Raw genomic sequence first — 27017 nt, 5'->3', positions numbered from 1 at the left:
TTCAGTTGGTACCCAATGAAAATTCGAGAACGAATGAAGGGCAAACATTTTGGAATGCTTTTGCCGGACTACTACGAAAGGGAGTGTCGACAAGCCTCCGAAAGTGAATCTCAAATGTTCAAATCAAATGGAACAGAGCAGGCCGAGACTCTTGTCAGTTGTACGAAGTTTCAGTCTGGAAATGGACACCCAGGAACAGGCGGCAGAGGAGCAACGACAACCCACACAGTCGTCGGCTGCCAGCATTGGGGGGCAGATCTCTCAGGCGCCCTCACAAGGGATAAACGCAATGGAAACTGTTACTCCTCCTGCTGCAGAGGAGCCGCAAGTGGAAGCAGCGAGGAGAAAGAAAAAGGGCAAACTCGAAGGATTAAAGATTGCCTTGGGACATCCGCGACAGTACCGTTGGCGCAGGAAGCCCCCGAAGGTGCCCAAGGCACTCAAGAAGAAAACAACTCAAGTTCTGTACACCACGGACGAACAGATGCGCGCTGCCCTGTGGGAGTTCCTCGTCTTCATTGTGTTTCTGACACTCACGTCGCTGATCACGCTCACCGTGCGGAGTCCGTACATGTTCTACTTCAACGACACGACAAAGAAACTCTTCGTGACCCGCAGGATCGTGGTGGCACCCTCGATAACGAACTGCTTTGAGAACATTATCCAAGTGGCGGACTGGTATGATTACTTGATCTACAACTTTCTGATAACTCTGCACGGAGACATGACAGCGGAGGAGGATGAGGATGAAGGAACGACCCATTCCCTGGGCGGCTCCGATCCGATTGAGAAACTTCGCGCTCGCAGATTTATGTACGAGAATTTGCTACTGGGTCCGCCGCGTCTGCGCCAGATACGTGTGTCGAAGCAGAGATGTCATATGGGCTGGCACTTTGACTTCTGCTACGATGACTATTCGCCGGGAGTCGAGGAGCGGAATGAGTCACACAAGGGCTCGGAGTATCGGAGCATGCGCGAGGCGGAGGCCACACCATTTTGGACTCTGCTCGCCTACTACAGCACCGGCGGCTACATTGTGGATCTGACATACGACAAGGAGGTGAATCTGCGGAAGATCCATCAGCTGAAGACCATCCACTGGCTGGACCGCAGCTCCAGGCTGTGCCTCGTCGAGTTCAATCTCTTCAACGAGAACACGGACATCTTCCAGAGCGTCAAACTGATCGCAGAGATCCCAGCCTCGGGCGTGGTCCTGCCTCAAGCGCGCCTGCAGACGGTCAAGAAGTATTCCTTCTTCACGGATCCCGATCCCAAGCAGACTCTGCTGTATATTGCTTGGTACTTGATGATCGTTTACTACACCGTCATCGAGATCAACGCGCTGCGGCTGTCGGGCTTCAGGGCGCACTTCAAGTCCTTTCCGAACATTCTCGGCTGCTTCCTGCTGCCGATCTGCTATCTGGCACTGGCCTACAACATTTGGCACACCGTCGAAGTGGAGTCGCTCGTGGGCAAGGCACAGAGGAAGGAGGTCTACCAGAGCATCGATGTGCTCTGTTTCGTGAACATTATCTATGTGAACATGATGGCCATACTGGCATTTCTCGTGTGGATCAAGCTGTTCAAGTTCATCAGCCTGAACAAGACCTTGGTGGAGTGGACAACGACGCTGAGCAGATGCTCCAAGGACTTGGCCGGCTTCAGCCTCATGTTTGGCATTGTGTTTGTGATCTACGCCAGGCTGGGCCTGCTGCTCTTTGGCGGCAATCATCCGGATTTCTACAGCATTGTCATCTCCATGCTCACCATGATACGCATGATCCTGGGCGACTTTCGGTACAATCTAATCCAGGAGTCGGACCGCTTGATTGGTTCCATCTACTTCATCACTTACATTCTGCTGGTGTTCTTCATTCTGCTGAACATATTCCTGGCCATCATCATGGAGTCGTACAGTGCGGTGAAGAGTGGCACCGACATACAGGGCAGCCAGTTGGCCTCCTTTGTCTATCGGAAGTTTACGGGTGCCGTCTACTGGATCTACTATCGTCTGTGGAAGCATCGCGCGAAGACTGTCAAGGCTCGGCTGGCTCGCCTGAAGCCTTTTCCCACCAAAAAGCCACGTCCATCGCCATTCCGCAAGCGGGCCGATCAGGACAATGCCACGGCAGAGTTTGAGGAGCCTGCGAAAAGAAGAAACTTGACTGCTGCCGAGACACTTTACTTTCATGCGATGCCAAAGGATACGCAGAACAGGAAAACATTTCGAGTGAATCAACGCATCACCCTGCTCGAGGAAATGCTGGATAAGCTGGTGGCCAACATGGCAGATATAACCAAGAGCCTGGACAGAGTCTACGGGGAAAGTGCACAGTGAATGTTTCAGCCTCCTTCGGGATTCAGGGATTCACGCATCCTCGTTTTTATTGGTGTTCCTTAAGTGATTACAAAATAAAAGTACTAACAACGCACTCACACAACAATTTGCACATCCAAACACAATCACACAAGTGGAGTGAGTATCTCCTTCATTGTATCTCCTCGGTGATGAGCTTCTTGAGTGTGCACTCGCCTGCCCCGAGCTTGTGGATGATGGCCAGAATGTCCTCGCGATAGCGATCCTTGTGTGCCACCTCCTCGGGTGTGTACTGGTCCGTGTCGAATCGCGTCATGCGCCAAATCACATTGAGCTTCGCCTCGATGAGCACATAGTTCGAGGGCGGACAGAAGCGCGGACACAGATCGTTGATGAAGTGTATCATGTCGGGCACGCTGCACGAGTTGATTCGATTGTTGATGGTGTTCAGGGCAAAGTCCTGATACCTGGCCATCTTAGCATGGGGAAAGACATTCTCGCAGGTGAGGCAACGCCAGTCGGGCTGCAGTGTGCGTGTCTGCACGGGTATGACCAAGCCGCGACAGCCCTGCTCCCGGCAGAACAGCGCCGACAAATACGTTCCATTCTCCTGCACGAAAAAAAGAGAAACGCTTTTAGTTCGCGATTTGTATTCAGGCTGCTGTTAGGATACGCTGACCGCCTCTGTCCCTTCACGGCGCAGTTCATGCCACTGAAATTCGTAGTTTTATGGAATTGCAATTAAATGTGCCATGCGAATGGAAAGGTTTTGTGCGAGTGAGTAAGGAGGGATCATCGAGACACAACACCAAAATTGATGGCCCCCTTGGCGCCACTTCTGGGCAAGTGCATGAACAAAAATCATAGAGCCAATTTAATTAGGGAGCGCATTTGTGTCAGGTGGCCTGGCCCCTGGCCCCTGGCCTGCCAACGCCAGGGCCATTATTCAACTTATCCCCACAGAAAGAACGGCACGACCACATCATAATGAGCAGATATAGATATGTATGTATGTATGTACATATATCTATGTAAATATGTATGTACATACACACATACATAGGCGCATAGGGAGAGAGAAAGAAACAAAAAGCGACGTTGACATCTAAACGTTGGCCAAGAATACACTCGTATGAGTCGAGTATTCTGTTCAAATTCATGCAAAAATATTTGTGTTTGAAATTTTAATAATTGCTTTATAAGCGTCAGTCGCTGCCAGCGATTTCGTTTCGAGGGCCAGCCATGTGCCACAAGAGAATTTATGTTGGAATTTCTTAAGAATTATTCAACCAAAACCTATTCGGAAAAGGATTAATTAATTCTTAATTGGAAATAGCAGCGAAGCTTCTTGGGTAAAAGCTTGAAGTATTTATAGAGATAAAAGCAGATTAAATCTTGCTTGCAACTCGACATGGAACGCCTTAGTGTCATACGGCCAAAGGCCTCGAGCACACTGGAGGCAACAGAGAAGCTGCAATAGGAGCATTAATTCTGGCCAGAGACTGCAACAGTGTCATACGGCCATAAGGCCTCGAGCACACTGGAGGCAAAAGAGAAGCTGCAATAGGAGCATTAATTCTGGCCAGAGACTGCAACAGTGTCATACGGCCATAAGGCCTCGAGCACACTGGAGGCAAAAGAGAAGCTGCAATAGGAGCATTAATTCTGGCCAGAGACTGCAACAGTGTCATACGGCCATAAGGCCTCGAGCACACTGGAGGCAAAAGAGAAGCTGCAATAGGAGCATTAAATCTGGCCAGAGACTGCTACAGTGTCATACGGCCATAAGGCGCACAAAGAGTTAAAAGAGAAGCTGCAAGCTAATACTCAAAAAGACTGCATCAGTGTCATAAGGCCATAAGGCATCGCGCACACTAGAGCCGCGCGTAAGCTCTCTGCCCTGCCCTGCCCTGGATGAACATCACCTACTCACAGTATTGTCGTTGCACCTGGTACAGTCACACATGAAGTGCTTCGTCATCTTGAGGAAAATGCCGCGCGTGAGATTGCCCCAGAGGATCTTGGTGTAGGTTGTGGTTATCTCCCCGCCCTTGGGTATGTCTCTGGCAGCACGCACAATGGCCAGACGACCGTTGTCAAAGTAGTGACTGGCATTGGGGGTGCACTCGTGGTTCATGATCGCCGTCAGCGGGAAGAGGCCACGCAGCAGCGTCTCGCGGCCGTCGGTGCGGCAGGGCGCCTCAAAGGCGTTCGTGTTGAGCACGCCGACAATGCGGAACAGCTGATCCATGAAGGGTTTGTCTGTGGTGGGAAAGTTGCGAAAGCATTGCGCCGCCTTGATGATCTCCTGACGGAAACCACGCTCTGCGTTTGCCTGCATGGCGTCCACCAGGTGGCGCGGCTCCTTGCCCAGATGGAAGACACGCACGGCGGTGAGGATGCGCAGCGACAGCGGGTTCACCTGCTCTTCCTCAGCGTCTGCGTCCTTTGGCTGCCAGCGGCGGAAGTGCTCGCATTCCGCACGATGCGCCTCAGATCCAGAGCAAGCGTCGCACACGGGCAGCGTGCAGCGCTGCTTGCAGAGAAAGCCCTGCGTCGGCAGCAACCGGTGGCAGCACACACATGTGCTCAGCTGGCCCTTGCGCGCCGTAGGGCCCACCACCAGGGCGCGCTCTCGGAAGATCAGCTCTCCTGCTGCAATGTCCCGGGTGGCAAAGACCCCGCGACCGGCCACCTTCGAGACGGCCAGCGTCCAGTTGGGCTCCTCCTCGCGCAGCTCGCCAAGGTGAACGTCGATGAGCTGGGCCAGCTGCTCCGGCGTTGTGTCCCGACAGGGTGCCATGTGCGCCAGCATTGCGGCCGTTGTGTTTATCCTGCCTCCATGGTCGTTCCCCGACATGTCTGGGCGTGTCCGACGTTCGCTCGACGATGCCAAACGCTGCCCAGGATCGGACTAGCGAGAGAGAGAGAGAGAGAGAGAGACGGAGAAAGACACAGACGGAACGGAACGGAGCAACAGCAACCAACGCGGCGGGCGGCAACGCAACGAGTGATGTCGCTTCTCTGGTCTGGCCTGGTCGGGTCGGTCGCTCTATGGGAATAGCGACGACTGCGACCGCGACAGCGGTGACAGCAGCATGAGCGACGGCGACGGCGACGCCGACAGTGACGCTTATGACATCGACTCGACGCCCTCGGAGAGCATTAAACGCGACTAAAAAACACAAATTAGAGAAAGCAACAACAGCAATAACAACAACAAGAGCTGAACGGGAAAGGAGGAAGAGAAGAAGAAGAACCAATGGCAGCAACAACAGCAACAAGAAGAGACAGCAGCAGTGTGGTGAAGAAGCAGGGTAAAGCGGTAAAAGAAAGTAAGGGGAGGGCAACAGTAGCAACAGAATAAAGAGGAAGCACTGGACAAAAGCAACAGAAAGACGTTGAAGCGGGGGACAACAACAACAAAAGTAACAACAGTAATGAAGAGGACACGAAAGGGATAACAACAGCAACAGCAAGATAAGGAAAAGGGAGCCAGCAAATGTAACGGCAACCGCAAAAAGCTCGTGCATAACGGGGGAGGAGGTGGGCGGACAGACAGTCAGCAGGAGCAGTGACAACAGTCAAATATGATTGTTTCCCAAGGCGCGACGACACACACGCACGCACAAAAGCACCACACACTGGCACATTGTAGGCACACGACACACGACACACGACAAACGAGAGAGGGAGAGGCGACGCCAAGCGGATTTTGCTTTTGACTCTTATTCAATTTGTGTTCAATTGGATTCATGTGACGGTGGAAATGAGGGGGTGGGAGGGAAGGAAATCCAACACGTGGATGCAATGGTGGGAACGGTATACTAATAACAGGGTAAGACTGTCTGCATATGGTTCGAATCCGACACCATTGTAGCTGTGTGTTTGCGTGTGCGTGCGTGGCCACAAGACAAATTGTATGCCACCTGAAGAGCCTCACTATTCCACCTTATAATTGTGTGCCTTGCATTGGAGAACATGTTCTCTCTCACCTCGCTCTCTCTCTCTCTCTCTCTCTCTTTCTTTCTCACTTGTCAGTTTTGTGCGTTGGACACCTCAGCCGTGGTACATCCCGACCACCCACCACCTCCATCGCATGCGGTCGGTTATAAATGCCATAAAGCGAAACCATAGGAAGGCTGCCCTACCCTGCCCTTCAAAAAGTTAAACTGCTAAAGTAAAGATTTGCACGAGTATGAGGCGCCGCTGACCCAGTCTCCCCACACTCCCACCACGCTCTATGGGAGTCTCCAGCTGGTAGCGGTGCGTGTGGATGCCACATAAATTAATACATTGTCGCCGGGCATGGACCGGAGCCAAAAGGTGAACCGAGACACGTGACTAGGTGGAATGGTGGAACGGTGCGTGGGACTGGTTGCCGTGACTGTCACGCATTGTCACATGACAGCGCCGCTGCAGCCGCTTCCAGCTAATCATCCAGCTCCCTGTTAACGGGAATCCTCTTCGACACAAACCGCCAAGCCCCTCCTCTAGCATCCACTCACATTAGTTACATACATACATACATCGATCGAGTAAAACCAAAATACCATCCCATACTTATGTACATACATATTTACATACATTTAAATGTACAATACATGCGCGGGCCATCGAACGTGAATTTTGAAATCTATTTTCATATTTTACGTGCGTAAATCGAAGGAATCGCCAAATAGCGCCAAATAAGTTTTCCAAAACAAATAAAGGAAATTCGAAAAACCATTGGGAAATTTTGTGTGTGTTCGGTATACTGGAGGGAAAATACCCTTTAGTGGGGAGCCAAGAAGAGGGAAGCTCCACGAAAGAACAGTTCCATAATTCGAGATAATCTCTGAAAAAGGCAGTCAAACTCCGAAAAGGAAAACAAACATTTGGATTGATTTAACGCTAAATGAAAAATTATTAAACACGAACGAATTTCTATTGATGGACAACCGCAAGTGCGTTAGGGTATGGCAACAAAACAAAATGTACAATACACATGTAAATATGTACATGCATACATACATATGTACATATGCATGTACTCGAATAATTTTGAATATTTCTTCATTGTGTTTTTCGTTTTCATTCTGAAGAATTTCAGCGCAAATTTGATATTTTTAAAAGCAAAGCACAAAAACAACAACAACAAGAAGTAGGAAGAAACCAATTTGGTTTTTCTCTTGGCAAGAATATGACCAAGAACGGGGAAGGGACAAGGGCATGGGTATTGGGGGGATTTGAGGTGTATGTTATGCGATTTATAACTCGGGAGAGTGAATGAAAGAACGAGTGAGAGCGAGTGGTGGGGGGGGGGGGGATGATGAATGAATGCTTGAATGTATGTGTGTGCGTGTAAGTACTTGAACTAGTTGGATCTACGTCTCCCCCATACCATTTGGGACGCTGGCAGTGTGCCCAGTGCAAAGCAGATACGGATTTACGGTTATGATGGATTCAGTCCACTGTTAAGGCGTTATGTTATGTAAAAGAAGTGCACAGCCATCCAACAAGTTGCCGTTGAATGTGAAACGAATGCCAACGAGTGCTTCCGTTTGGGGCACTTCTGTGAGCCTTTTCCTCTGGAGCATCTGGCGGCTACTCACTGATAGATGGCGATCCTCCACTGCGGAGGGCATCCGATACATGGTACACCTGGTACATATACATATGCATATAAAGAAAATGTTGCAAAGTTCTTTGACACTTTCGCCCCGTTTGGTGGCGCCCCTGCCAGATGCATATTTGCGGCCACTTCGATAAAGCTATTTTGGTGGCGCGCAATGATTGCGACACGACTGAATGAACTCGCTCCCAAATTGGCTGCAGTTGCAGTTGCTGATCGCGATCGAGATCGAGATCCACTCACCGTTGGATCCTGGCATCGTGGACACTGGCACATGAAGCCCTTGGTCATGCCGAGGAATATCTTTCGGGCCAAAGTTGACCAGAGCATCTTGGCATAGGAGACTGTGATCTCGGCACCGCAGGGTATTCGCTCCGTGGCGCAGACAATGATCGTCTCCCCATCCTCAAAGTGGTGGGTGGCATTCGGCGTGCATTGGTGGTTGAGCAGCCCCGCCAGGGGGAAGAGAGCGCGGATGAGCACCTCGTGTCCTTCGACGCAGCTGCGGCTCTCGAATGCATTCGTGTTGAAGGCACAAATGGTGCGGTAGAAGAAGTCGAGCATTTGCTGCTCGCGGGGAAAGTCCTCGAAGCAGGCTGCCGCCCGCTCCACCTCCTTCATGTAGTAGCGGTCCGCGTTGGCCTGCATCGCGTAGAGCAGCCGCCGCTGCTGCTCGTCCAGGAAGAAGCAGCGCACCACGCTCAGTATGCGCAAGGAGCGCGGATCGATGCGCTGCGTCTGCTTGGGCCTCCACTTGAGAAAGAGTTCGCACTCGGACTTGTGGCGCGGCGACTTGCCGCACTCCTCGCACACGGGCAGGCCACAGCCTGCGGGGCAGAGCGCTTCCGCGTCCGTCTGTCCCGGCACCAGGCGGTAGCAGAGCGTACAGGTGCGCAGCTTCGAGGAGCGGTGTGCCGTCGGGCCCACCAGAATGGTGTGCTCTCGGAACAGCTCCTCGCCCTTGGCAATGTCGCGAGTGGCGAATATGCCGCGACCCGAGATGGGGGAGTCGGACACTCGCCAGGCGGGCTCCTTGGGCCGCAGCTGCCCGAGATGCAGATCGATCAGCTCGGCCAGCTCCTGTGTGGAGGCGCTGATGGCCATTTGCTGTGGCTGCCTGGACAGCTGTTGCACTGTTGCTGGCTGCTGCTGCCCCGGGTGCTCGGGCTGTTCGGACATGTCGATTGGATAATTGAAACTCTCTCTCACTCGCCGATAATCGAAACGCTACTGACCGCCGCACGCCGCCAGCCGCCAGAAGACTCTTTTTTTTGCGCAGTCTGTGCGCTGCTTTTCGCTCTCTCCCCGCTCTTCCGGCGGGAGCTCTATTAATAGTTGCGCGTGGCCCTCAGATTTCCCCATGCGCCGACTGGACACGCGAATTGGATTGAATTCGATTGGAATGCTGGGAGGAGGTAGGTGCAAAAGGGAAACTAGCATTGGCACTCAGCGTTTTGGATTTCGCATCTCTGCCTCCAACCCTTTCCATCGCTTGTGAATAAGTTAGTGGTCCGGTCCTCCCCACAGCGGACAACATCACCTAGCTAGCAATTTCACCATGTTCTGGGGTGTAAACAATAAGTCCGCAGGCCGCGCTCCATCCGGCTGTTTCTTTCATCCCACTTGTTTTAACATCGTTGAATCACACTCTCATACAGTGAAACTTTAATCAAATGCTTAGCTGTACACACATGGGCATACAATAGAGGTTCCCATTAAGGGTAACGTTCATATTTGTATTCAGGTCTGGCTTGGTTTCCTTCCTGGCCATGGAAGGAAAACGTATTATCTATGCTGGTGCCGCCCTCTGTCGGGCATGATATCAAGCAAAGCTTTCCAGCTTTCACCCTTGTGGACAGTATTTGGGGTCTTTTCAAAATGTACCGAACACTTATTTGTATTTGTACCAAGCCTAATGGTGAAAACAGCATCCGCTAGATGGCACGCTAAAAATGCAGCTCGTGTTAAATATTTGATACAAGTTGCTGCTAAGTTGCTCTACTCGTTTTATTCTCATTTTGATGATTCGCCCTGGTGAAATGGTCGGTGAGAAGAGAAAAAAAAACATACACACATATATAAAAAGCTGGAACAAGAAAAATATCTTAAACAGTCTTTGGTTGTAGTGTAATGTGTAGGCTTAAAATGTGTACAGAGAAAGCAGCACAAGGCGAACACAGCATTGAATCTGAGCCAGCACTCCAACTATCAGCATACAGGCCAGCAGACGAGAGCATCAGAAGACATCCCTTCACGACTGGATCCAGAAGCAGAGATCCAGCGACACCTGTGGGAAATAATTCTATACACACTTCTTCCATACTGCAGAATACCAATGCAAATAACTCACCTGAAGCTGAAAGACAGTAGACTAGCTTAAAATTAAAGATAAATGTGGGAGATGTGGCCGCCAGCCGCAAACGAAGCAAACGAGCAAAACGAAGCACAGCTGCAGCCTGCAGGGCTTTTATAGAAGAAGCCGGCAGCGTCCCATGCTGCATACACACACACACATGCACATACAATGGCGTCAGTGCGGCGTGGCCGCCTTTCCGAGTTAGAGCGGGACAACCATTGCTTGCCGAATTTCTAAACTGTGTCCGAGTTACTGTTGCGTCTGTGTCCAAGTGCATGTGCTTTGACTCCAATACATAAGCAAGACGAACTTCGTTTCAGTGTTTTTTTTTTTTTAAATGGTGGGGAATTCTTCTCTAGGCAAATTGCTTAGATTTTCTTTCAAGTTATATGTTTTCTTTTTGGGTGGCAGCACTTTTGCCAACTGCCGTACCACTAACCAAATAGTATAGTAGACTTTCAGACCCAGGCCGGCTACAAGTATTAGTGCGTGTAGAGCACGCAGCTACATGGCCCAGCCACATGTGTATAAGTGAGTGTAGCGCACGCAGCTAGAAGCCCCAGCCACATGTGTATTAGTGCGTGTAGAGCACGCAGCTACATGGCCCAGCTACATGTGTATAAGTGCATGTAGCGCACGCAGCTAGAAGCCCCAGCCACATGTGTATTAGTGCGTGTAGCGCACGCAGCTACAAGGCCCAGCTACATGTGTATAAGTGCGTGTAGCCAATGATTTTTTAGCGCTCCAAACTGGGGTTGCCTTGTTTCACACGGACACTGTATGTGTTGGTGCGCTGACTTTCTGATTTGTGATGGAACCGAAAATTCGTTTTGATGAGGGGTGGGGGCTTGGTGGCCGGACCCTTGGGAGTGGGAAAAATAAATATACCAATAAAAGTTGTTTTTGTCTTTTAATGCTGTAATTGCTTTATATGCAGATTTATACTGCCTTATTCAAAATTGTATGTAAGTAAATATGCATGCATAGATGCATATACATGTGTATATATACATGTTTATATACATACAACTTTCCAATTGCTGTTCTCGACTTCATGTGCGCTTTCATTTCTGGTTTTATCCATCTCATCTCTCAGCTCATCTCTGAAATGAAAACCCAACACACACTTTCGTTTCTGTTGCTGTGGTACAAAAGCTTCCTTTAATTATCGCCCGGAGGACTCTGGAGAGTATTCCCCACGAAGAAACATTCAATCGGCGATAGGTGCGGTACGACTGGAAGAACAACAACATTTACAAGTTCCCTGGAACTCTGGATACATATGTAGATGCAGAAGTAACGTCTGTTTGCCTGAATATAAATAAACAATTTCTGCCTACGGCTACTACTTGTCTTGGGCCCTAGATGCTACGCTTAAGAACTAACAAAGTTTCGTATAAAAAAAAAACAAAAAAAAGAAGCTCCCCCCCCGATGGTTGGAGCCAAACTAGCTTAGGGATAAGTGCTCGGAATTGTCTTTGCGATCGGCCTGGTCGGCCTGGTCTGCCTTGCTGGCCTGAAAGCGCTGCAGCGGCGGAATGGCAAACATGAGCAGGCCACTGATGGCAATCATGAGGCCGGCCATGAGAAAGGCTGGCGAGTAGGAGCGCATCAGGTCGTACATCCAACCTGGAGGAGCGAGAGAGAGAGAGAGAGAACGATCAGAGAGAGAGATCGAGCAATGGGTGGACAGACTCACCTCCAATGGGTGGACCAATGAAGCTGGCAATGCCCTGGAAGAGCAGCAGCAGGCCGAAGGCATTGGTCAGCTTGTCCAGGCCCAGCAGGTCCACGAGAATGACCGAGGTGAGGCCCACATAGGCGCCAATTGTGAAGCCAAAAACGATGCAGTAAACGGCCAGCGAGTTGAAGTCCTTGCACAGCGGCACCATGGCAGTGGCTGGAAGAGGGGCAGAACGATTAGGTGGAGCTCAGGGCAGCAGGCACTGTGCATCGATTGAGACCCACCAATGCCGCAGGCCGTGAGGCACACATTGTAGACGAGCAGGCGATTGACCCACGGCTTGTCCGACACATAGCCGAGCACAATGCGTCCCACGGTGTTGGCCACGCCGATGGTGGCTATGAGGTAGCTGCTGTTGGTCTTGCTGATGCCCAGCTCCTTGGCGTAGGCGCCGATGTAGAGGTAGGGCACGTTGAAGCCGATGCTGGTGCAGAAGTTCGACAGCGAGAAGATCACAAAGATGATGTCCTTGAGCAGCGAGAAGTTCATCATTTCGGAGAATGTGTCGCGCGTCTCCTTGGAGCAGGTGATGCAGCCGCAGCACTGGCCATCGTCCTGAAAGAGAGGAAGAGAGTTGCTTCAAAATGTTCGAGATGGTGCGGAGTCCCAGTCCTAAAGTCCCTTTAGCCTCTTTGCTCGTTTTGCGGTGACGTCGAACCCCCAGCCATGTGCCCGCTGGCCACTGCCCGCTGCCCCATTAGCATAGACTGCGCTCCACTCCACTGCGGCCTCATGTTAGTCAAATGAGTTGTCAACTGTCACATGAATATGCGAAGGGCAAGCGCCGCGAGCTGCTCCAAATGCCACAAGCGAGCCGCAGGCCTGACCAGTGTTCAGTGCAGCGATTGCCTTAGGAGCGATGACACAGTCATTGGTGGACTTTTACGAGGATAGCGAAGTATTTGTGACGGGCGGCTCGGGCGTGGTGGGCAAGGCGCTGATCGAGAAGCTGCTGCGCTCGTGCAACGTGCGCCGCATCTACGTCCTGCTGCGTCCCCGTCGCGAGCTGAGCGCCGAGCAGCGGCTGCTGAAGCTGCGGCAGGCGACCATCTTCCATGTGCTGCACAGGCAGAAGCCCCAGGAGCTGGACAAGCTGGTGGCGGTGCCCGGGGATGTCTCGCTGCCCGGACTGGGCATCGCCCCGGCCATGGTGGAGCGCATGGCCCGGGTGTCGCTCGTGTATCATTGTGCGGCCACCGTGCGGTTCGATGAGCCGCTGCGTGTGGCCCTGCAACTCAATGTGGGTGGCACTCTGGAGGCCCTCAAGTTCGCGGAGACCCTCACGCAGCTGCGCATCTTTGTGCACGTGTCCACGTTCTACAGCAATCCGTATCTGAAGCGTGTCGAGCCCAAGTTCTACTCCTCGCCCATGGACTGGCGCCTCTGCTTGCGCATGATCGATGAGATCCAAGACGACGGAATGCTCAATGCTCTGACACGCAAGTAGGTTATCGTTTGGGTAACCAAATACACCACTTATCGAACTCTCTCTCTCTCTCTCGATCGTTTTGGCAGACTCATTGTGGGCTTCCCGAACACGTACACCTTCACGAAGAACCTCGCCGAGTCGTTGGTCAACGATTATCGCAGCCGCTTGCCGCTGATCATTTACCGCCCGTCGATAGGTGAGCAAAGACACAAACCACAGTCGATACATCGATTACTAATCGATTGTCTGTCTGGGCGCTAGTTCTGTTTGCCTTGGACGATCCCTCGCCCGGCTTCTCGCCCTCACTCATGGGCGCCATGGGCTTGTTTGCCCTGGTCGGCGCTGGCATCCTGAAAACTGTTTACCTGGGCAAGGATACGCGGCTGGACATAACGCCGCAGGACATAGGCATCAAGAGCATGCTGTCCTACACGAAAAAGGGCCACGAGCAGTACCAGAGGGGGTGAGTTGGCTGCAGGGAAGTGCTCCACTGGCTATATTGGCTCTATCCCTTTTGCAGTCCGCCCCAGGAGCTGCCCGTCTACATGTCCTCCTCGTGCACCCACGTGCCGCACACCTTCACCCAAATTGCCGAGCAGATGGACACGCTCGACCTGTGGAAGAGCGCGGCCTTCGAGAAGAACCTCCTGGTGCCGGGCTGCCACTACACGGACAATCGGTGGGTCTATCAGTTTCTGGTCGTCACCAAACAGATTCTGCCCGCACTGCTCATCGATCTGCTGCTGCGCCTCTTTGGCCAGCGGCCGCAGCTGATGGGCGTGGTGCGCAAGGCCTATCAGACGCTCGAGGTGATGCAGCCGTTTATGTTCAACAACTACGACAGTCCCGGCGTGACGCTCAAGGATGAGATATCAAAGGAGAACGAAGGGTAAGTCGCACTCTCTCTCTCTCTCTCGCTCTTTGGGAGCTCTTTAAGACTGCCTGCTGACTGCTCTTCCAGCACGGAGTTCCAAATGAGCGCCTTCAATGTGCCGGACATCAATGGCCTGGTCATACGCGCCAGTGGCCAAATGTTGCACAGCATCCGGGCCCATCTGCTGCGCGAGGATCCGCGCACATTGCGGCGTTCGCAGCGAATACTCACCGTGTAGGTGGCGCCACTTGTACCTATTTGAGCCCTAGCTAATCCACTCTCCCCACAGCAAGACGATCATCTATCAGGGCCTGCGCCTCTATTTGCTCTACAAACTTCTACGCTGGCTCTGGCTCAGCTTTCTGGGATCCCACTTCTAGCCACTTCTATATTTTTTGTACTTTGTTTTTTTTTTTTGTATTCCTAAGTTTATGTTGAATTTAATGTCAGATCATTTTGCTACACCCAACGAGATGCGGCGAAGCTGCAGAAGCAAAAACCTAGCCAGACGCGACAGCAGTCAGCAATGCTGCATCGACATGTGCCACCAGGGCACACAATTTAGTCCAAGGTTCTGTGGTGAGTCGCTGTCGCAGCGTTTATGGCGTTGGCTGGGCAGCGCCATCTGGCGGCTTCTGGTCTTTGGCTCGAGCTGCCTGGCGGCACTTTTTGCGGTGGTTTACATGGCTCTAATGCTGGAGAATTATAATGCACGAGTGGCTGGCTCTCAATCTCCGTGCTTGCCGGCATGGATTGACGCGACAATGAACGAGTGGAGCGCCGCGTTGCTCGAGAAAATTGGTCGACCCCGGCAAGAGGACTTGTAGCTTCATTTACAAATAAAACACTAGAAACTAAAACCCACCTGAGTCTCATCCACTTGATTGCTCTGGCGCAGTGAGCCATAACGCTTGATCACACCCGAGCCGGACATGGAGCGACTGAGGTCATGCCTGGAGCTGCCATATTCCGGTAGATTGTGCAGCGAGCCCTGGGGAAAAAGTGAACAATTGGCTGGGTTCCGGTCATGGCTGAGGGGTTGTGTCCTCTGCTCACCTGATAGAGCGCATCCACGCGATACATTGTGCCACTGGCACTTCGCTCTCTGTGTGCATCTCTGAGCGGATTTAGCTGCAACTGGCTGTGGCACTTGCGTGCAATATCATCGTTGCTGTTGCTCTTTACCACCACCACTGTGGTGGAGGAGTTGTGTGTGGGTGGCGCTGTCAGCGTCTGGCCATTGATGGCGCCATTCAAATTGTTGTTCTGTGCAGGAGCCAGAACATTAGCAGGAAGAGCCATAAAAGCCGCCATGCAAATACTCACCAAAGTTGGCTTTAGGTTGTGACCCATGCTATTCGAGCGACACAGTGTAGTGCCGCCACCTGTTGGCACATCTGTGCGCTGTGGCAGCTGCAGGTACTGCTGATCCTTCAACGGCTCCAACTCAGCGGACGTTGTGTGCCCATCGATGATGGCTGACTTCTTGGCGCACAGTTTCGGTGTGCTTGGCGGCGCCTCCAGCTCCAACGGCCGAAACATTGCTCCAAAAATAATGCAATTGAGGACAATCCCACCGATAATTAGCATGGCGCCGCGCCAGCCAAAGCTGCCAATCAAATATTCCGTCAAGGGAGCAAACAGAAAGGTGCCAAAGCCGGAGCCACACACGGCAATGCCCGTGGCCAGGGACCGCTTTGTGTCAAAATATTGTGTGACGCTGACAATGGCCGGCAGATAGATCAGGCCAAAGCCCAGACCAGTGCCAAAGCCAATTGTTATGATGAGCGTGAGGACATTCTGGGCGAACATGCTGACAATAATGCAACTGGCAGCGAGTATGGCGCCGGCAATGGTCACCGCACGGCAGCCATAACGATTGACAAACGAAGAACTGATGGGACCTGCACAAGAGGTGAGTTCCATTATGGGAAAGGGGAAATTGTAAGCGGAGACACTCACCCGATGAGAATGTAACGCCCACCATTATGGATGCGATCCATGCGGTGTAACCTTTGCCCTCGTTGAAGTACGCCGTAAACTCATCATAGAAAATGCCAAAAGAATAAGTCATCCCATCGGCTGTGAAGAGAGACAGATCATGGGCAGAGGGATTAGCGCTGGCTCGAGCCATAAATCAGTTTAGTTGCACAACTAATTATAGCATGTAGCCGTGTCTGGGGAAATTACAGCAAAACGCGGCGATAAGATTATCTGGGGACTGGTCAGCGCAGTCGCTGGGCACTTGGCACTTGGCACTTGGCACACCCGATAATTATCAACCCAATTGGTAGTTGTGTGTGCCTCAAGTGGAGTGAACCTTGTAGCAGCCAGCACCCTAATCTGTCCCTGATTTCAAGCGATTACAGTGCGTAAGCGGCTGATATTTATGATACCCGCGCGATCTCGTGGCCAGCCATCGGTTGCCATCGGCACATTCCAAGGTTTATGGCTGGTTTATGGCCAGCAAACTTATGGCAAAACTTACTGACAATGTGTATCATGAAGGAGGCAAAGACAACCACCCAACCCCAGCCGCCATCTGGCGGCGTGGGCATACGCTCCATATCCATTTCACATGGTTTCTGGTGGTGCTGTTCCTGCTGCTGCGATTTTCTCCGAGCGGGTGGTCCATGCACCATTTTCCCAGCTATCAATAAAACAAACTAAAGGCTTCTCCTTTCTCCTTTTGGTGCGAGTCCTGCTCGTATCGGGTGCCGGATCAAGGCCTCTGGCAATCAATGTGCTATACAGATCCGCCTCCTCGGTTGCTGTCGCTGCTAATGGAGCTGCCACTGGCTCCACCTCTCCCGCTGCTGTGTTGAGATCTTCTCTAGCTGCGCTCCGGCTGCTGCATGGTGTGTCCGCTGTAACGGGCAAAGGGGAATTTATATTAGGTTTCAGTATTAGAAAACTCGAAACTGCTCGAAACACGAGATGATGACTCTGTTGTTTGTCTGCGCTTATCAGCGAGCAACGCCAAAAATACATTGACCCAAACATAATTTATGTACATAAAAACAGAAACATAAAATAGTTGTGAAAGCGTTTGAGCGGAATTCCAGCAATATTTAACAATTTGTGCACTTTAAACAGCGACGAAAACAAATGAAATTCACGAAAAAATATTTCCCTGATTCCCCTCCGGATGTGCACCAATTCCGCAGGCTATTTATCGAATTTTTCAACCAATTCTCTGTCGCTCCTTAAAGCCTTACGAATGAAAGGCGAATCCAGCAGTCCACTGCAAATCGCATCGAATCGAGGCGAATCTGTCTGAAAACCAAATCAAGGCGGTAATCGTGCAGTCGTCAACCTACTGAACTGTCATCCCTGCCCCCAGAACGGCAGCCAGATCACAGCTCACCCTCGACACGAACCCCCCTCCAACCCAACAAGCAACGCAAAACACCGTTATCAATTTGAAGGTTGGGTATTTTGGGGGAAGATTCCGCTTACATTTCCATTGTTAGCCGATCCCCCCCATTGATCCTCTCTCTCGTTCTATCGCGGACACAGTCTCTCTGGTATGGATGGCAATGTGCATGGATGTACTATCATCATTTACTTTTATAGAACTCTCTGGATGCCCGCTTATCAGCAAAACAGTTCGAAAAACACTCGAAGCTGAATGAATGGTGCGGATCGTGGCGTGGCTGTCCGACTTAGACCCCCCCCCGGCACATTTGAGTGCTGGAATAACTTTTCTACGTATCATTTATGTATATGCGGCATGAACTCACGAAGCGATGTGATTTGGCATGAGCTCCGATACGCGGCAACACGTAAAGGTGGAATCTGAGCTAATCCCTGAACCCCTCAACAGTTTTCATTTCGCTATAAAGAACGGGGAAGTATATTTCCCGTTGCCAGCCAGCACACAAACTGAGATTTACAGCCACTATAAACGGGCGCCAAGGTGCGAAATATTCTCGTATTCTTTTGCTTTTGTTTGCATTTGGCTGTTGCTTGGCCAACTCTTGGATACAATAATCGGGCCAGTCTACATATAAAAAGAACTTTTATGTGTGTGTACATATTTACTGAATGCTCAATCATTGTGGCGAGAACAAAGCGCGGAAGGTTGCAACAATGCGAATGTGCAGCAAAGATAATGCAGCGAGAGGGAGAGAGTCCAGGGCGCTCATTCAGTTGGACTCGATATCGATATCTCTCCACTCCAAGAGTGATTAGAGCGCTGCAGCGGAGACTAAAACCAGGCGCTGTGGCTTGGCAAAGCAAAGCAACAGCAAAATCAGAGCAGGAAACGCTGCCTCTAATCCGTGGCATGATTCATGCGTGGCGGCACTTGCTCTTTGTGCAATCAACAGCAATTAAAACAAAGGAAAACAAATCAAATCGAATTAAATGAAGAGAGACCAAAAAGCGCCGCCTGAAGTTTTAGCTCCAGCAGCACTTGTCCCCTTGTCCCCCTGGCGGCAATTATCAGCTGGAACAATCAAGAGTGGGGCCAAATATTGACCATGACATTGAGTGGCGCTGCTTTAATCTCTAACTCTCGCTCTCTCTCTGTGTACGTTGCGCGGCAAATGGAGAGGGGAAAAGCGCCATAAATAGATCGAAGAAGTGCCCGAAATGGCCGCCCACATCTAGCCACTGGCACAGCTAATCCCGGCAGCAAAACAATCTTCGGATGGAACCAAACCTGGCGATAACAGCATTAACTGCCGCCATGTGTCCCTTTCGAAGAGTATAGTGTGCCTTGGGTGAATTTACTTCACCACAGGCGAGTACCAATAGCTCCGACTGCAACCCTTTCTACCGCCTGGTGAGTAAGTTATTGCTCCTCCCCACAGCGGACAACGGCACCCTCTACATATGTAAATTCGCCTTGCTCGTGGCTTGCCCTTGGCTGGTGTGCCGTGGACTTTTGCCTTGACCTATTCCATAATTTTTCTTATAGCCATGCGCCGAACACGCTAATGAGAACCCCCCCAGAAAATGTGCGCAGTTCATGAAAATGCAATATCAGCAGAAAATTTCAACATTCGATAAGTTGTGGTGTGGCGGGGGGCTTTGTGGGGTGGTTGTTGTCCGTGCTGGTGTGGGTCGTTGAACCAAAAGCAGCAGCAAAATAAACACATTTTTTGGTGAGAACAACAAAACGGTGGAACGAAAGAGAAGGAAGCAGAGCAACAAAGTGAGTGCACCCAATGCACTCTGCACTCGCTCCACGGTACCATCCACTCTCCCAGTGGACAGCCAGTGCCCTTCCCCGTCCCTGTCCCCGTCCCCGGCCACATCCATCTCCAACGCCTCCTTGGCCATTCACACTTTGCTTATCGCTCAAATTAATTCACTTTGCTTGTCACTAAATGAATTTCTGATTTTGCGGTCACAGATTTTTAATCGCTTTGGCCTTGGTTGGGATTCACTACCCACCACGGCACACAGCACACAGCACACAGCATCTCCACCCATCAATCTGCTGCTCTGCGCCTGTATTGATCTTGGCACAGGGCGAACGACTGACCCACTGACCAGATTTCTATCTTTGTGCAGCGTACATGATAGGGGCATTGGCATGGAGTAGCACTTGTGTCCTCTTCTTCTTCTGTTTAAATATGCTCCTTACACCTTTCGATTTGCATAATTGGTCTTTCCCAGCCTTAAATTGCTAAACTTTCCCAGCCTATCTTTCAGGCTACACACCTTGCCGGCGGCAACCTTGTCACGAGTCGAGTTCCCAACCTCCCCTTCAACGATTGCACTAGCTTTGGCGGGCGGCCACCTGTTGACCGTTTCGAGTGGCGCAGAGCGAATTAAAGGGGTGAGGGGAATACTTTTATGCACTTTCTGGCACTCCCGCATTCGTGCGTGGCCAAAGCAAAAGCAATAGAAGAAACACCCACAAACAGTTTGAGAATTTTGTTTAAAAATAGTTTTAGTTCTCCTCTTTTGTCTCTTTTCGTTTCGTTTGGTTTTTTATTGTTTTTGTTTTGGTTTTCCAGAGCGATTGCATATTTGAGTGTGGATCATGATACGAGAATTATGGCTGAGATCTGCAGCACGCTGCCTGCTGCCGTGCTTATCTCCCTTTACGCGGATGGCGCTCAACTTACCTTTCGCTTTCGGTTAACGGTTAACGGTTAACGGCAGTGCTGCTGCCAGGCCTGTAAATGTGTGCTGCTTCGACCAGGCCTGTAATTGTGTGCCGTTGCTGTAATTGGTTGTTGCTGCTTCCTTCGTAGCTCGGGGAGGGGAGTGTCGGCACGGAACGGGACTTATGTTGCGTTTGATTGGATCATTTGATAATTACTTTGCTGGCTTTTGTTTTTGTGCCTTGATGTTGTTTTACGTTTTACGTTTTACGACTTTGTTGACAATTTTCGCGCTCGCATTCGCGTTTTGCTTTAGCGTTTACGTTCGCGTTCCCGTTCGCGTTCGCGTTCGCGTTCTGTGCGCTGCAATTGCAATTGCAGATGCACTTTTGATATTTGTCTGTCCCTAAGGATAAGGATGTCGAAGTGGACAAAGGTTACTGCTTTCGATCCGTTGCGATCCGCTCCGATTCATGTGCGATTCGAGACGAGCAACCGATGCCGTTGTCAGCGAGCGACCAAATAAAATTAAATGTGAAATGTGTAAGAGCAGAAAAAAAAAGGCAAGCGAATAGGAAGAAACAGTGGAGCGGCAGAACGCACTGAAAGCGTTCTGCGCTCTCTCTCTGTCTCTCACCCGCTCGCTCTCGCACTCGCTCATCGCGGACGCTTCTGCTGCTGTTCTTATCACTGGCCAACTGCTGGAAAAAAGCGAGAGCGCCCGAACGGGAGAGCAGTATGTGTGTGTGTGTGTGTGTGTGTGTGTGTGGGACAAAGGGGAAACAAGGTGCAGAGGCAGCTCGGTGAGGGGTAGGGGAAGTGCCAGTGATCGGACTCAATCCGCATTCGAATTATAAACACCTTATCAGCTTCAGCTCTATAATTTTGTGTTCAACATTCCCCACTAGTGGTGTTGCTGTCCCTTTTTGTGTGATTTCCAATTGCTGTACACAAAGCGAACACTTAATACATGCTACGTACATACATTTGTACATATTTACATACATATTTACATACTCGCATGTAGCGTGTTCCCAAGCGAAGTCGAGCCACAGGCTGATCGAATTAGGCGTGCCTTGCGTCTTGGCCGGGCCTTAGTGTTACATTTTAATTAACAAATACTCTACCCACGCCTCCACCTCTTAAAGGTGCTCTAAAATATCTCTAGAACCTTGTTTATATTTATTTCCCATTTAGAGTACGTTTGGCCGCGACCCACTAAAGTAATCTTAATGCAAAATAAGTTTAAATTGTATCTGTGGGAGAAGTTGTAGCCACAGTGGGGCAAGCACAAACACCAGCTGCAGACTGGCAAGAGATTAGTGGAGTTGTGGGCAGAGTTCTCCTTCTCCTTCTCCGCCTTACAGCGGCATGAACTGAAGTAATTTTAGAATGGATTTAATGCTTAAAATATGTACACACCAGTCAGGGTGCGATCGGTTATCCGTTCAGCCTGTGCGTGTGGGGGAGAGATTTCCTTTTCCCTTGCCCCTGATCGCTGATCAGTCGATAAGAATCGCTGTCAAGGGGAATACACAGCAGGTGGGCCAACTGTCATGCCCCTTGGTCAGCTAAGATAGAGCCACAGCTGGCGCACCCAGTTACATAAATGAAGTGAAACGCTAGCTCAGGAGCGGAGCGGACAGGCGCGGGCTTGTGTATAACAATTTCAGACTTGAGACTTTTCCGGTTTCCCCTGTTTACCTTTCAGCTGTGAGTGCGCTCCTGGACACTCCGTGACTTTTCTTTGGGCTATTTTAAAACGCTTTTGCGCTATTTTGAAACTCCATCTGCATGGACCCACTGCAGCCTTAGCTTGGAGTTTGCCATTCATCCGTCTCTGGATGATAGCGCCTCCTCAGAATTGATTGTGTTTGTTGTTTGTTCAGCTTACAGCGCAGATTAGCCTGCCCGGGGATCATTCTGGATGCTGGATGCTGGTGATAAGCAGGTGCCGAATTGCGGTCAATAGCTCAGGCCGCTGATATATTAGGCTGTGCATGGAATGCACTTAGCAGCAGCAGCATTAGATACTTACACCCTTGATCCGCGATCCGCGATCCGCGACTGGGCAATGGCCGGGCAGGACGGCCTCTTATCGGTGTCAGACAGCTCATGCTGGATTGATTTTAATATTTTAATAGGTGCATTCACTTGTCTTCCCCAAACTTCAGGGAACTTACCGTAAACAGATATTCGCTGGCAGCAATCACCATTGACACCCTTCCCGGACTGGGGTACCCCTTTGTGGAGTCACTCACTGAGCTGCCAGGAACTGAGCGCAGCAAAAGTAATGCAAAGAAAATGCATGCAAATTAGCTGACAAAAATAGATTGGCAGTCGGCAATCAGCCGCAAATTGTCTGGCAATAACAAAGGAAGCGCCCAAGCCAACAGCCAACGAGTGGGAGCAAGGACTACCCCATAAGCTTGAGGTGGCTTACGAGTAGATCTTTGGGCGATCTCATAGGTGTTTTCCCTTTCCTTTTTGCAGTCAGTTTCCTCAGAGTCAGAGAGAGGCTAAGAGCCATATCCAGCTACACACTAATCGAATATACCCCGTGAATGAGTTTGAGTGCAGGGCATTAAAATAAAAACTGCAGCGACAGCACGGAACATCCTGCCGCATTGCCATGACGCAGCCAGCCAGCGAGCAGTCAAATGGCGGCAAAGGCAAGCAAATGGGTTGGCCCTGGGCCATGGGCATCCTGCCTGTGTCAGGCACCGTGTCTGTGTCTGTGTCCGTGTCTGTGTCTGTTTCGAGTCGTTTGCATTGTTACCGCCTTCTATTTAACATGCACTTGTCGTGGCCCGCTGTGGGCTGCATTAATATTGCACGGCCAGTCACGGCCAGTGGGCGTTTGGCACCTGTTGAGCTTGTGGGTTGTGTGTGGTGTGGATTGTGGATTGTGGATTGTGGGTGCTAATTATGCACACTGCCGTCCTGTCTGTCTGTCTGTCTGTCTACAAAATGGTTTCTACTTACAAGCAATGGCGTGATGCTGGGACTGGTCCTGTGCTGATGGATCGGACAACGACCGCGCGGTGGAACTCATTGGAACTGAATGTTGGCCGGCAGCATCGGCAGCTCCTTGGCCGTTCGGCAGGCGTCCCTCTTCGCTGTTGCACGTGCTTATAGCTGTGTGTGTCTTTCTCTCTCTCTCTCTTTTACTGTGTGTGTGTATGACAGGTGGTTACGAGTTCCTATAGTATATCTCGATGTATATGGGGGCTCTGCGCGACGTCCCTTGGGCCACGTAAACTTACCCTTTGCACTTTTCGCTGGCACGTGCCACGTGCTGCACGGGTCGATCCTTAACTGCAGGTCACGGACACACACACACACAGAGACAGGTACCCAATACCTGTGCACCAATACAGCTGTAAGCGACGCTCGAAAATCGAATTTGTACGCTTAATTAATTGAATACTGTCCACAATTTAGCTTGGCCGGGCAACAAATTGGCCGCGGGCCGCCGTTTAACGTCACGTCACGTCACGCACCGGACTGGAGCGGGAAAGGGACCGGCGACCAGCAGACTAGCAGGATTTACCGTTGTGTTTTGGCCGCGTCTTGGCAGCGACAACACCAGACGAACAGAACAACAGAAACAACAAAGCTCGCCGTCCCGTTTTGAAATGCAGCGCCCGTGCACAAGCTTTCGAGCTTTTACAGTGTGCTTTTCCACTGCAATGGATGATGGCTGTCCCCACTGCCACCACCATGTGAGTGCCTAAATCACGTGGATTGTGAGCCTGAGCTTCACCGAAGAGCTTACAATTTGTAGTGTCGTCATCCATGGGATCCTGCCGGGCACATGTGTCGCTCTAACGTAAGGCAACCACACGTCACTATGCAAATGCATGCAGCATCCATTTGGTTTTTCTGAGTTTTTCTTGTGGGATTACGAAATGTGCATATGGCAACAGGTTGGATAAACACAGCCAGGTAGAGGGCCATCTGCGATTGACAGCCACCAAGCTGCGCCTTGGGTTGCGGCTGGCGGTGGATACTTCCGCCACCCCAGGCAGCACACTCCCAAGACATCATGTGGAGAATTTAGAAGTGAATTTAAAAGCTAAGCATTAAGAATTTTCCTTTAACAATTTCTCAGAAGTCTTATTTCTTTTTGTTTTTAACCCCGAAAAGTATGCTGTTCTTTTTTTTAATCAAATCAACGCCACTCTTCGGAGTTAGTTGTTAATTTAGTTCATAATATTTTACTAATGTTTAATATAGTTTTTTTATCCTTTTGATGAACGCTCATCTCACAGGTTTCAGAGACGATAAGAGCCAGAATATTGGACAACAAATATTCCCTAGTTGTGCCTTCTCTCTCGTGTCCAGTGCAAGAAAGAGAGATGGCAATACGTAGTTCCTGAGCAGCCAGCTTTGTATGGCCACATAGCGACCAGCTTTAAGCTGTGGCTGTGTTTAGCTGTAAATATATTTCCTCCACGCTTCCCCTCCCTTCCCTTCCCTTAGTTATGACCGCTGCAAATGCATACGAATCGAGTTTGAATTCTGCTCTAATTATTTTGTTACGTTTACAAAATTGGGCACATGCAAGCACCAGAAATGCATGCCGCTTGGCTTGTCTAGGCTAGGCTCCACCTCTTGCTCCATCTTCGTCGTTGGGCTCCAAGTCGACCCAGTTGTCGTCGCTGAGCTCATCGATGGTGTCGTTGTCATCGGCCACGGCCGCCACGCTAACATCATCGTCGGTCGAGCCGGAATTCGTGGCTGCGGTTGTGGCTGTGGCGGCCACGGAAGTGGGTCGGGGCGGACGATCAGCCACATCCTCCTCGGTGGGCAGCGTTGGCGTGGTCGAACCAGTGGGTGTGTTCGCGGACGGTGTATCCGTGAAATTGCCACCTGAAAAGCTGGAAGTGGTCGTGCCCGAAGTGGACGCGTCGTCCCCGGTGATGGGCTCCACAGATTGTCGGGGGCGCTGATTCTTAATTTTGTTCTCAAGGCGCTTAGCGTCGTACTCCTTGAGATCGGACAGCTTCAGTGTGATGCTCTGCAGATCACGTTTCAACATTTTAAAGCACAAAAAGATTAAATTTGCTTGCAGAAAACAATATTTGGCCGCGATTGATGATGGCTTGTCAGAAACAGTTATTCCCCAAGGCTGCCAGATCGTTGAGAAACTTAAATCAACTGAGGAGTGGTGGGGAGGGCATTATAACTATCGATTAGCCACATAAAGCGGCGCGAACAGCTTACAGGTTCAAATTATTTTGGACCAAATGTTTTTATTTCATTTTCTTCGATACATCTATTTATGTATGTATATTAATGTATATTTTGCATGATGTGCAGTTGATGAATGTGAAGCGATAAAAAAAAAATTATGTATGCATGGATTTGTTGCCGGAGCCTTCCCTTCCCCTCCTAGTAGTAGCCGTAGTGGCCGTGACCGTGGTAGGGATAGTAGCCGCCATGATGGCCGCCGTAGTATGGGGCGCTGTGCACGTATCCAAAACTGCCGTAGTACGGACTGGCATAACCGTAGTGGCCGTGTCCATAGTCTCCGTAGCCACCGTAGCCGCCATACCCACCGTATCCACCGTAGCCATGGCCAAATCCATAGATGCCGCGCTTCTCCGTCTTCTTCTCACCAATGGCGGTCGCCGCATCCTGCTCTGGGATCTCGGGCAGAGCACCAGCTGGCTCGGAAACGGCTGCCCAGCTGCTGGCCAGGCATATGGCAAGCATCACAAAAATGCACTGCAGGAATAACGGTGGTTAGTCCTTTGGGGGGTGACACTGCTGCTGCTGCTAAGGCTGCGGCTGCTGCTGCTGATCTTACCAAGTACTTCATTTTGCAGGGGGTGTGGGGTTTTTCTTGTGTCTGTCTGCAATGGAGCCGCTGCTGCTGCTGGTTGTCGCGATTGAAGCCGACCTGCGTTTGTTTATGGTTGGGAGCTGTGCCCTGCGCTTTTATAGTCACCGTCCAGGGCATTGCTGCTACAGTTTGCAGTTATGCAAAAGCCAATCACCTTCCCTTCCCCCAGCCCACAGCTCACAGCAGCAGCAGCAGCAGCAGCAGCAGCATCAGCAGAGGAGTAGCAGCAGAAGCAGCGCAGCAGCAACAGGGTAGCATCAGCAGCAGAAGCAGCGCAGCAGCAGCGGAGCATCAGCAGCAGAAACAGCGCAGCAGCAGCGGAGAATCGGCAGCGAATTCAGCGATTGTTAAAGCTAAGGGATTGCGAATGCATGATGGCTGGCGGGGGGACGGCTTGAAATCGAATATTGTTTATGCTGCAAGCGAGCCAAAAGGTCAGTTCTCAGCGCAGCTCAACCCCTACAGATTTGTGAGTGGGCGTTGCAACTAACGTTTTAACTCCCCTTCCTCGATTTCCGCTCATTAAATAAACCAAATGCAAGTTCTAAAAGCCACGGCGGCCTGCCATTATGCAATCCAACAAAATCTGAATTCCACAACCAGGCAATACGATCCACACTGAAATGAGTGCCACAATCACCTGGCGACCAACTATCGTATGACACTTTCACCTGCAGCACTACAGATTACATACAGAAAGACATACGCATGTGTGTATGGATTACAGTTACCCAATGTACATACATATGTTTGCATGTCTAGCATGGGAG

The 27017-nt window shown here is 50.7% G+C and overlaps 6 protein-coding genes across 8 annotated transcripts; 2 read left to right on the top strand and 4 right to left on the bottom strand.

Annotated features, from left to right (window-relative positions):
- Positions 1-37: 37 nt before the first annotated feature.
- LOC117580962 (polycystic kidney disease 2-like 2 protein) lies at positions 38-2430 on the top strand. The gene has a single exon (XM_034267748.1). The coding sequence runs from the start codon at positions 128-130 to the stop codon at positions 2336-2338; it is 2211 nt and encodes a 736-aa protein (XP_034123639.1). The 5' UTR covers positions 38-127; the 3' UTR covers positions 2339-2430.
- LOC117580963 (SET domain-containing protein SmydA-8) lies at positions 2353-9125 on the bottom strand. 2 transcript variants are annotated; one of them, XM_034267749.1, is made up of 2 exons: positions 8175-9125; positions 2353-2927 (listed from the first exon to the last, which is right to left on the bottom strand). In XM_034267749.1, exons 1-2 carry the CDS (start codon positions 9108-9110, stop codon positions 2490-2492), a joined length of 1374 nt encoding a protein of 457 aa, XP_034123640.1. In that variant the 5' UTR covers positions 9111-9125; the 3' UTR covers positions 2353-2489. The 2 variants fall into 2 exon arrangements, with proteins under 2 accessions (XP_034123640.1, XP_034123641.1); XM_034267750.1 differs by lacking the exon at positions 8175-9125 and adding an exon at positions 4251-5321.
- A 2289-nt stretch (positions 9126-11414) lies between these two features.
- LOC117580879 (monocarboxylate transporter 12) lies at positions 11415-20922 on the bottom strand. 2 transcript variants are annotated; one of them, XM_034267629.1, is made up of 9 exons: positions 20418-20922; positions 16823-17201; positions 16297-16416; positions 15661-16238; positions 15391-15600; positions 15200-15325; positions 12256-12586; positions 11987-12187; positions 11735-11916 (listed from the first exon to the last, which is right to left on the bottom strand). In XM_034267629.1, the coding sequence occupies exons 2-9, from the start codon at positions 16974-16976 to the stop codon at positions 11735-11737; spliced, it is 1902 nt and encodes a 633-aa protein (XP_034123520.1). In that variant the 5' UTR covers positions 16977-17201; positions 20418-20922. The 2 variants fall into 2 exon arrangements, with proteins under 2 accessions (XP_034123521.1, XP_034123520.1); XM_034267630.1 differs by lacking the exon at positions 20418-20922 and having other exon boundaries at positions 11415-11916; positions 16823-16976.
- On the top strand, positions 12876-15198 carry LOC117580880 (fatty acyl-CoA reductase wat). The gene is made up of 6 exons (XM_034267631.1): positions 12876-13474; positions 13547-13656; positions 13722-13923; positions 13981-14349; positions 14422-14568; positions 14624-15198. The coding sequence occupies exons 1-6, from the start codon at positions 12891-12893 to the stop codon at positions 14712-14714; spliced, it is 1503 nt and encodes a 500-aa protein (XP_034123522.1). The 5' UTR covers positions 12876-12890; the 3' UTR covers positions 14715-15198.
- A 3985-nt stretch (positions 20923-24907) lies between the features above and the next one.
- Positions 24908-25529, bottom strand: LOC117580932. The gene has a single exon (XM_034267712.1). The coding sequence runs from the start codon at positions 25438-25440 to the stop codon at positions 25000-25002; it is 441 nt and encodes a 146-aa protein (XP_034123603.1). The 5' UTR covers positions 25441-25529; the 3' UTR covers positions 24908-24999.
- A 261-nt stretch (positions 25530-25790) lies between these two features.
- On the bottom strand, positions 25791-26321 carry LOC117580931 (shematrin-like protein 3). Its single transcript, XM_034267711.1, has 2 exons — positions 26212-26321; positions 25791-26129 (listed from the first exon to the last, which is right to left on the bottom strand). Exons 1-2 carry the CDS (start codon positions 26221-26223, stop codon positions 25794-25796), a joined length of 348 nt encoding a protein of 115 aa, XP_034123602.1. The 5' UTR covers positions 26224-26321; the 3' UTR covers positions 25791-25793.
- Positions 26322-27017: the final 696 nt, after the last annotated feature.

The sequence above is a fragment of the Drosophila guanche genome, unplaced genomic scaffold (assembly GCF_900245975.1).
Source record: "Drosophila guanche unplaced genomic scaffold, DGUA_6, whole genome shotgun sequence".
In the NCBI taxonomy this organism is placed as follows: Eukaryota; Metazoa; Arthropoda; class Insecta; order Diptera; family Drosophilidae; genus Drosophila; species Drosophila guanche.
This window is presented reverse-complemented; position numbering and strand designations above follow the sequence as displayed.

What these genes read in the sequence shown, in the direction of transcription:
- LOC117580880 (XM_034267631.1), top strand. Translation starts at nt 12,891, where the DNA reads ATGACACAGTCATTGGTGGACTTTTACGAGGATAGCGAAGTATTTGTG. An exon ending in CATTTACCGCCCGTCGATAG is followed by an intron (nt 13,657 to 13,721) that starts GTGAGCAAAGAC and finishes TCTGGGCGCTAG; the next exon opens with TTCTGTTTGCCTTGGACGAT. An exon ending in CACGAGCAGTACCAGAGGGG is followed by an intron (nt 13,924 to 13,980) that starts GTGAGTTGGCTG and finishes TCCCTTTTGCAG; the next exon opens with TCCGCCCCAGGAGCTGCCCG.
- LOC117580879 (XM_034267629.1), bottom strand. Translation starts at nt 16,976, where the DNA reads ATGGTGCATGGACCACCCGCTCGGAGAAAATCGCAGCAGCAGGAACAG. An exon ending in CTTCATGATACACATTGTCA is followed by an intron (nt 16,417 to 16,822) that starts GTAAGTTTTGCC and finishes CTCTCTTCACAG; the next exon opens with CCGATGGGATGACTTATTCT. An exon ending in CCTCACGGCCTGCGGCATTG is followed by an intron (nt 12,188 to 12,255) that starts GTGGGTCTCAAT and finishes CCCCTCTTCCAG; the next exon opens with CCACTGCCATGGTGCCGCTG.
- LOC117580963 (XM_034267749.1), bottom strand. Translation starts at nt 9,110, where the DNA reads ATGTCCGAACAGCCCGAGCACCCGGGGCAGCAGCAGCCAGCAACAGTG. An exon ending in CACGATGCCAGGATCCAACG is followed by an intron (nt 2,928 to 8,174) that starts GTGAGTGGATCT and finishes TTTTTCGTGCAG; the next exon opens with GAGAATGGAACGTATTTGTC.
- LOC117580962 (XM_034267748.1), top strand. Translation starts at nt 128, where the DNA reads ATGGAACAGAGCAGGCCGAGACTCTTGTCAGTTGTACGAAGTTTCAGT.
- LOC117580932 (XM_034267712.1), bottom strand. Translation starts at nt 25,440, where the DNA reads ATGTTGAAACGTGATCTGCAGAGCATCACACTGAAGCTGTCCGATCTC.